Here is a 9,742-nt window from a genome sequence, read left to right as displayed (position 1 = left end):
TCCTGATGGCTGACACATAAAACATAGTTATTTAAAACTATTTACATCTCTTAAAAGGTTGGAATGGCATGGAATGAAGGATGGAGATTGTTCTGGGACAGTTCTTCTATATCCAGGCTCTCAGAGGAGCGTGTTTATTGGGGTCCTCAGCTCTGGAAGCGAGCTTTATTATGGCATATCATTGCATTGAGAGGTCAAAAATGCATCTGCATGGTTTGCACATTAAATCTGTTTTCTTAAGACAAACTCCTGCAGCAGCTGTATTTCATCTCCTCATAACTAGGAATCATTCGCATGACATATTCTTCAAGGAATACTTCACCCAGAAATGAAAATTCTGTCATTATTTACTCGCCCTCATGTTGTTCAAACCCACATAAGGACTTGATTTATTTTATGGAAAATGGTAAATGGTAATTTAAAAGTTCTTCCATAACTCTGTAGTGCTAAGTATTACTGTGCTATTTATTTTCACGTAGCATCAATATTTTGGTCAGGTAAATTGCAGAACTTCTATCATTGTTACTGAACACTGGTTTAGTTCAGATACATTTTTACAAATTTTGCATATATATATATATATATATATATATATATATATATATATATATATATATATACATTTTTTTTTTTTTTTTTTTTTTTTTAAGATATTTTGCTTTTGCAAGAAAGGGAACATTATAGAAGTTTCGGTAACATTCTGTAACATTCTAGTGCCTTCTGGAACATTTCAGAACATTGTGGAACTAGTCATAAAAGACTCATTCAACTGTTTATGTTAAATTTGTTGTTAGCTCAGCATTATGTAGCATGTCATTTTTATGCATGAGTAATAACAGATTAGTTTATATAAGTTGGCAGCACACACACATTTCCTCCTATTGTCATTACAACATTTTGGCAATTTTTTTTAAGGCAAAAAACTTCATTGTCAAAAGTGTAGAAATGTATGAAGCTCAGCTCAATTCTCAATTAATTCTTAATTTTATGGATTTCACATCGATACCACTGGTTTTTGCCTTTTAAAAAAAATATAAATGGCCTTTTGTTTCCCAGAAGCTAACATGGTTTGAAATAACACGAGGGTGAATAAATAATACATTTTATAATTACTGGATGAACTATGCCTTTAAGAACCTAAAAGGACCACTAAAGGTAATTTCAGAGATTTCAGTCTTGCAGTAAGCAATGGTCATCTGCAGTAAGGCTAAAACACTTTAAGACAGTATCTGGGAGAAATGGCCCTGGTTGCTGTCAGCAGAGGTTTTGTTTGGAGTGGCCTGACACATTCTCAGTCAGCAGGCATCATGTAGCTGTAGCGCTCTCAGAAAAACACTGTGCTGTTTATGCCAGTGAATCACGGCAGAGGAGGAAACCATCGTGCAAATGGATGCATTTAGTGATGCATGTGAAGCATAGAGCTGACCTGATTGAGAACGGTCACCTGTGGATCTGTGTATTTAGAGAGGTTTACAAGAAGCCAAATTACATCAGCCAGAATTTGAGTAGTGCATTTCATTCTCCAAAGAACTTCTCTTATACTACATAAATGAGATTTCACAGTAAGAAAATGGAGATTTTATGTTTTCCTCTAGCCAGATTTCATGGCTAGAAGAAAACTAAAGTTAATTTCCTGTCAAAATCCTTTGTATAAAGTCTAAAAGGCAGTGTTTTTATTAAATCATCTTGAAGAATCTCGGGGCAAATTTTTATGGGAGCCTGTTTCCGACACTAATAAAAAAAAAATATATATGTTTTTCTCAGAATTGCGTGACATAAACTGCAAGTAGATGAATATGCAAGTTTTTATCTAGCAGTTTTGACTTCTTTTCTCAGAATTGTGAGATATAAATTCGCAATTATAAAGTCCAGCTCTGAGGGGGGAAAATACTTGCCAATGAAATGCGAGATACAGAGTTGCAATTACAAGAAAAAAAGTTTATATCTTGCAATTCTGAGAAATCAGATATAACATAATTCTTACTTTCTTTAACAATTGCAAGTTTACATCTTGAAAAAAAAAGTCAGAACTGTGAGATAATTCACTTTTTTAATTCAGTGGTGGAATCAGGATTCCAAACATTTTTGAAATAGGCCTGTTGTTTTTAACATTTACATTTATGTGACAATCCTATATTAGATTCATTATTCAAATTCATTAATGGAACAATTAAAAAATAGAAATTGGAGAAATCGCTCAGCAATGCTCCCAACTCTTAATACTGTGGTTTGAATTTATTTTTTCCTTTATAGAATAAAAATAAATCTTTCTTTTAAGTGTCATCTTATCTGTTCAGCACTTGTGCCGTAGCTTTCAGGAAGTGTTATTCTGACTCTAGAGCTAATAAAAGCCTCTCTGGATAAAGCTTGAATGACGTGTTTTTGGTTTGGAAATAGTATTCCCAGGAGAACCAAAAGGAAACAAACACATTGGGAAAACCCTTACCAACATTCCTTTGCAATGGAAATTTGTATCCTAGAACACAGACCAGATACCTTTGGCAAAATTGTTCTTTCCCTCATTGTTCAGCAGCTCTTTGAGCATATAGTTCAGTCCAGCTCCCTGTCCTCGACTCGTTGAAGGCTCTGGTCGGGTCTGAGCTGCAGGCAGGGCGGTGAGAAATGGCACCTTCCAGTCATGTTCCTCATTAGAGGCTGGCCTGTGTCAGAAACATGACTCCTGGGACTCTGTGTCGTTCTGTATTGACAGTTTCTCCTGTTCAGTATGCTTTCCATTGTGAAGAACTGAATATCTGGAAAGATGAATAAATAAATAAATAAAACAGGATACCATTTCCTGCATACTGTGTATATTCAAGCAATATGAATTATCATTTAAAACATACAGTGCTGAAACACTGGCTTGACTAAAACCCACCAACACTGAGAATATTAAGAGCACTTCTAATGGTCAAAGGGTAGATTGCAAGAGAATGTAAGAACTGATAAAATATATAACGTAAATGTAAGTTACTTCAGATAAAAGTACCAGGCATATGCATTAAAATCCATGAACAGTAGAGTAACGGAGATAAACCTTATATCCAAGCCCAACTTCCTGCTTTAACAAGAAACGTCAAGCCATTTCATGTAAAACACAAAAGGTACAAAGCTGTCACTGGGGCAGTATCCCAAGGTACAAAAGCTAAGAGGTACATCTTATTGTAGTGCCTTAAAAACTGTACTTTAAAAGTAAATATTAGTACCTAAAGTATACATATTAGAACCTAAAGTGTATATATTAGTTTCTAAAGTATACATATTAGTACCTAAAGTATATATATTAGTACCTAAAGTATACACATTAGTACCTAACGTATACATATTAGTACCTAAAGTATACATATTAGTACCTAAAGTATACATACTAGTACCTAAAGTGTATATATTAGTACCTAAAGTATACATATTAGAACCTAAAGTGTATATATTAGTTTCTAAAGTATACATATTAGTACCTAAAGTATACATATTAGTACCTAGTGTATATATTATTACCTAAAGTATACATATTAGTACCTAAAGTGTATATATTATTACCTAAAGTATACATATTAGTACCTAAAGTGTATATATTATTACCTAAAGTATACATATTAGTACCTAAAGTATATATATTAGTACCTAACGTATACATATTAGTACCTAAAGTATACATACTAGTACCTAAAGTATACATATTATTAAACCTTAACCTAAAGTATACATATTAGTACCTAAAGTATACATACTAGTACCTAAAGTATACATATTATTACCTAAAGTATACACTTTAGTACCTAAATTATACACACTAGTAACTAAAGTGTATATATTAGTCCCTAAAGTATACACATTAGTACCTAAAGTATACATATTAGTACCTAAAGTATACACATTAGTACCTAAAGTATACATATTAGTACCTAAAGTATACATATTAGAACCTAAAGTATACATATTAGTACCTAAAGTATACATATTAGTACCTAAAGTATACATATTAGTACCTAAAGTGTATATATTAGTACCTAAAGTATACATATTAGTACCTAAAGTATACATATTAGTACCTAAAGTGTATATATTAGTACCTAAAGTATACATATTAGTACCTAAAGTGTATATATTAGTACCTAAAGTATACATATTAGTACCTAAAGTGTATATATTAGTACCTAAAGTATACATATTAGTACCTAAAGTATACATATTAGTACCTAAAGTGTATATATTAGTACCTAAAGTATACATATTAGTACCTAAAGTATACATATTAGTGCCTAAAGTATACACATTAGTACCTAAAGTATACATATTAGTACCTAAAGTGTATATATTAGTACCTAAAGTATACATATTAGTACCTAAAGTATACATATTAGTACCTAAAGTATACATATTAGTGCCTAAAGTATACACATTAGTACCTAAAGTATACATATTAGTACCTAAAGTGTATATATTAGTACCTAAAGTATACATTTTAGTACCTAAAGTATACATATTAGTACCTAAAGTGTATATATTAGTACCTAAAGTATACATATTAGTACCTAAAGTGTATATATTAGTACCTAAAGTATACATATTAGTACCTAAAGTATACATATTAGTACCTAAAGTGTATATATTAGTACCTAAAGTATACATATTAGTACCTAAAGTATACATATTAGTGCCTAAAGTATACACATTAGTACCTAAAGTATACATATTAGTACCTAAAGTGTATATATTAGTACCTAATGTATACATATTAGTACCTAAAGTGTATATATTAGTACCTAAAGTATACATATTACTACCTAAAGCATACATATTAGTACCTAAAGTATACACATTAGCAGAGATGGGACCAAGTCACACATGTGCAAGTCTCAAGTAAGTCTCAAGTCTTAACCTTCAAGTCTCAAGTAAGTCCCAAGTATTTTTTTCTTGGGCAAGTCAAGTCAAGTCAAGTCACAAGCTATGTCAAGTCAAGTCCAAGTCAAGTCACCTTAATATTGTTATTTTACCTGCAGAATCTGATCTTAATAAAGTTAAAAAACAAGATATAAGTAACTGTCAGTAAATTAAAATAATTTGGATTTGCATTGTAAATACTCATGTTCAGTAAAATACATCATGGAATCAAACAAAATTGTAACTTCATAAAATTATTTATTTTTCACTTCTGCCAACAGTGTTTGAAATGTTTTACATTTTCAACATTGAGTCCATAAAAATAAACATCCAACAGACTCCTCTCTGAACACCTCTCTCTCTCTCTCTCTCAAACACAGTTTACATGCAACATTTAACTGTTACATTTCTCCTCTCTCTCTCTCTCTCTCTCTCTCTCTCTCTCTCACACACACACTCTCTCTCAGAGTATAGAATATAAATATGACATATTTTCAGTTGTTTCATACTTTTTTGTTATGTACAGTACAGACCAAAAGTTTGTACACACCTTCTCATTCAAAGAGTTTTCTTTATTTTCATGACTATGAAAATTGTAGATTCACACTGAAGGCATCAAAACTATGAATTAACACCTGTGGAATTATATACATAACAAAGTGTGAAACAACCGAAAATATGTCATATTCTTGGTTCTTCAAAGTAGCCACTTTTTGTTTTGATTACTGCTTTGCACACTCTTGGCGTTCTCTTTATGAGCTTCAAGAGGTAGTCACCTGAAATGGTCTTCAACAGTCTTGAAGGAGTTCCCTGAAAGATGCTTAGCACTTGTTGGCCCTTTTGCCTTCTGTCTGCGGTTCAGCTCACCCCTAAACCATCTGGATTGGGTTCAGGTCCGGTGACTGTGGAGGCCAGGTCATCTGGAGCAGCACCCCATCACTCTCCTTCTTGGTCAAATAGCCCTCGATGTATGTAATATGCACTTGTCATGATTGGGTAATCGCGGCAGCTACATTTGTTTTTCTGATTAATTGTTTTGCTCTATGAGAAAGACAAGGTAACAAAATATTCGGGGCTTATGCCCCCTTAGCCCAACCCTAGCGCCGCCCCTGGAATGCGTTTTTTTGACGGCCTGCTAGCGGATCATTAGGGGCCGTTCACATCACGTCTTCTGTGCGCGCAAGTTCGTTATTTCCAATGTAGGCGCGCGGTAATGGAAGCAACGCGCTCAACATCTAAACTTTTCAGAATGCCGCAAGCGCACCGCAGGTCATGTGACAATAACTAACCAATCAGCTTCATCCTTTCTCGTATCAACGTTGAAAGCTCAGCTAAGATGAAGGAACAGCTGTTCATAGCTGTATATGGATTGCCATTTTGAAATGAATTTAGTAGCAGAGCTACTGCGAGCGATTTTTAGTGCTGCAAATCCATTTATCCTTTGCTGAAATTTCCGCGTTTTCATGCTTAGCCACGACAGACGCCCCAGGAGCACTTCTGCCCGAGCGCTTTGGAAAGAAGGAGAAAGCGGCGCGACTAGCGTTTTCCACGCGTTTTTAGGCGCGAACTATTGAAGACAAAAGCGATGACCCTCTGTACTTCTCAGGCTGACATGTTGATGTGATGTGATATCTGATTTAAGTGGGCGTGGTGTGTGTAAGGTAGAGAGGGCATGACTGATGATAGTGTCCTGATGACGCTATTCTCAGCCTGCGCTCCAGCTGAGTAATTAACTTTATTTTAAAAAATAATTTATATATTTTATATTCAAAATGAAAACATGATGTGATTAACACTCAAGTCATTCAAGTCATCGTGTCTCAAGTCAAGTCAAGTCCCGAGTCTTTAACTTCCAAGTCCGAGTCAAGTCTCAAGTCCTAAAAATAGCGACTCGAGTCGACTCGAGTCCAAGTCACCAAGTCACAAGTCCCCATGTCTGCACATTAGTACCTAAAGTATACATATTAGTACCTAAAGTGTATATATTAGTACCTAAAGTATACATATTAGTACCTAAAGTGTATATATTAGTTCCTAAAGTATACATATTAGTACCTAAAGTATACATATTAGTACTTTTGGAAAGGATACTACCCCAATGTCAGTTTTGTGCCTTTTTTCTAAAAGTGTTTGCAGAATTTTGTTCATTTTTCTATATCAAAATCAAACATTCATCATAGAAATCCTATGGAAATCTCAACCCCATAACCTTATGACATGGTTTGAAAGTAGCCAGAGAAAAAAAAAGAGAAACCTGTACACACTGTACATTTAATTATCTAGACTGAACCAAAGTACAGTATGTCTGTATCCACACCAGCCATGAACCTCCTTTTCTTCCAGGCCAAAAAAGAAAAGAAAAAGAAAAATCATTACAATCTCTATTCATAAACAAGCAAACTAAAGGCAATTCCTGTGGAGCAATTGGGCATGACATTTACCTGAAAAAAAAAGGAAAACATAAAAAAGAAAACCAATTATGTTCCGGGATTTAGAAAGGAAACATGCAACAAGCTTTCAATGAAGCAGAACCCAAAATTGCTGCCACATTGGCGCTTTATAAATGTACTGTCGGCCCTGCACAGCATGAGACATCTGTCAAATTAACATGATCTAGTGCAAACATACTATAGTTCCCAATACACTCCAGTAATAATGTCTTGATCATGCTGGTACATCCAGTCTAGACATTAGCTGGCCGGATTAGAGGCAGAGCTCATTAATTTACATGAACATGAGCTTTGGGTCACACACAACACACACACACACACAAACAGAGGCAGGATCTACTTCACTCATTCTGACAACTTCATTCTTAATTATTTGTGCCGGACATCAGGGAACTGCAGCGCTAGTCACCGAACAGAGCCTGAAGACCGATGGACGAGGGTTTGGTTTAACCCCTAGAAAGTATTTCAGGAAGTAGTGATGTTTATTTGCCTTCACTGATATTATACAGAAATCCACATTTAAACTGAGGCCTACAGCAGTTGGCTTTACTTTTCTAAATGACTTCCCAGTAGAAGGCTGAAACAATGTTCATTTCACACCAGTCCTGTGACACGATCATTAGGTTGTGTCAAAAATAAACTGCAACGTCTATCTGTCATTTACCTAAATTGTTTAACTATTGCAACTTTACATATACATTTTTACCTTTATTTATACACTACTGTTCAAAAGTTTGATATCTGTAAGATTTCTGTTTAACTTTTTGAAACTAGTCTTATATTCTCACCAAATTTGCATTTTTTTGATTAAAAGTACTGTAAAAGACAAAAATAGTGTGAAATGTTATTACAATTTAAAAGAACTGTTTTCTATTTGAACATATTTTAATATATAATCCTGTGATGCAATGCTGAATTTTCAGCAAGCATTAATTTTATAATCAATGTTGAAATGCAACAGCTGTACTGCCTTATAATAATAATAATAATAATAATAATAATAATAATAATAATAATTATATATATATATATATATATATATATATATATATATATATATATATATATTTTTTTTTTTTTTTTTTGGAAACCATGATACTGTTTTCAGGATTATTTGATAATTATAACTTTCAAATTCAAACCATTTATTTAAGATATTATTTCTTTTTTATGTGTTTCCATCCCTTTTGATCCATCAAAAACATCCTTATCGAAAAAAAAAAGTTTACAATTTTTTCTTTTGAAACTTTAGAACAGTACAATAAATAAATATACATGAAAGTATATAAAAACTATATATAAAGTCTATTCTCATAAATGTCACCATATATTGCATTGTGGTTAATTAAAACATTTATCTTGCTAGTGTCTTTTCAGGTTGTATTTATTTATATTTATACAAACTAAATATTTACACTTTATATAAACCTAATTTTTGATACTAGCATTTTAATGATAGGCCTTTGAAATATCATCTCACAACTTTTAAAATCATGACAACACACCACCTGTTTCCATGTTGTGCCATCTGCACTGCTGCTTTGATGGTCTTGCTCTAATTTATTAAGCAATAAATCTCCTAATTAATGTATGCATGCTGCCTGCATTATTTATATCACTGTTTAATTAACACAGTATTTGGTTATTAGCCAGGAGACACAAAGTTCTTTAGCTCCCGAGCCATGGGGTTTGCACCTAGTCGTCATCCAACAATAAACATCTGGAGCAGGGTTTCCAATAAGTGCAATGACAATATGCCTTGCAGGTCCAGATGGCCAAGCAACAGCGACAACTTCCCAGGCGTCAGTGCTTCTCCACACTCACTGACGTATGAAATAGGCAGCAGCTTACCTTAAATGCCTACAAATTCAGATCCGAGCCATGCCATTAGCTCTGGAGCAACCACAGCAACCAGAGCAAAGAAATGACCAACCAACAGTGACAAAATATGTTCAAGTTCATCACAAATACAGGATTTGTTTGACAGTGATGTGTGCACGATCCCACCACTGTTTCAGATGAACAGCAGACTCTGAAACGTGTGGAAAAATCTACAGATTTCCTGAACAAATGGATGGCATTTCAACCGGTGTGTGTTTCGATGTGCATTGATTTTCAGTGCAGAACTGAAGCTGTCAGAAATGCCTTACATGGAAATATGCAGAGCTGATTATTTTGCGCTGCATCCTACAACAGACGTTCACAATAAACAGAATAATGATAAATAGCCTAATGAAGAAAGGAACGGCTCTGCGTTAGATGACTCTTATAGAAACTTGTTCTAAATAGTATTGGCCAGATCAATCTTGAGATATCAATACTTATGATGTTGATGGCATATTAGGAGGATATGGTTTACATTAATATACCCTACTATTCAAAAGTTTGGGTTAGAAAGCAATAAACAC

General features: G+C 33.8%; 1 protein-coding gene across 3 annotated transcripts in view; it reads right to left on the bottom strand.

Moving 5' to 3' along the window:
• Positions 1-683: 683 nt before the first annotated feature.
• htr4 (5-hydroxytryptamine receptor 4) overlaps positions 684-9,742 on the bottom strand; it is a 93,403-nt gene continuing 84,344 nt past the window's right edge. The window contains exon 7 of one of the 3 annotated variants that reach the window (XM_026281162.1): positions 684-2,753. In XM_026281162.1, the coding sequence (XP_026136947.1) occupies positions 2,666-2,753 (88 nt within the window). In that variant the 3' untranslated portion in view covers positions 684-2,665. The remainder of the gene's footprint in view (positions 2,754-9,742) is intronic. The other 2 variants (XM_026281163.1, XM_026281164.1) reach the window with 2 other exon arrangements.

Source organism: Carassius auratus, chromosome 14 (assembly GCF_003368295.1).
Source record: "Carassius auratus strain Wakin chromosome 14, ASM336829v1, whole genome shotgun sequence".
Classification (NCBI taxonomy): Eukaryota; Metazoa; Chordata; class Actinopteri; order Cypriniformes; family Cyprinidae; genus Carassius; species Carassius auratus.
Note: the sequence above shows the minus strand (reverse complement) of the source record. Positions and strands in the feature narration are given on the sequence as shown.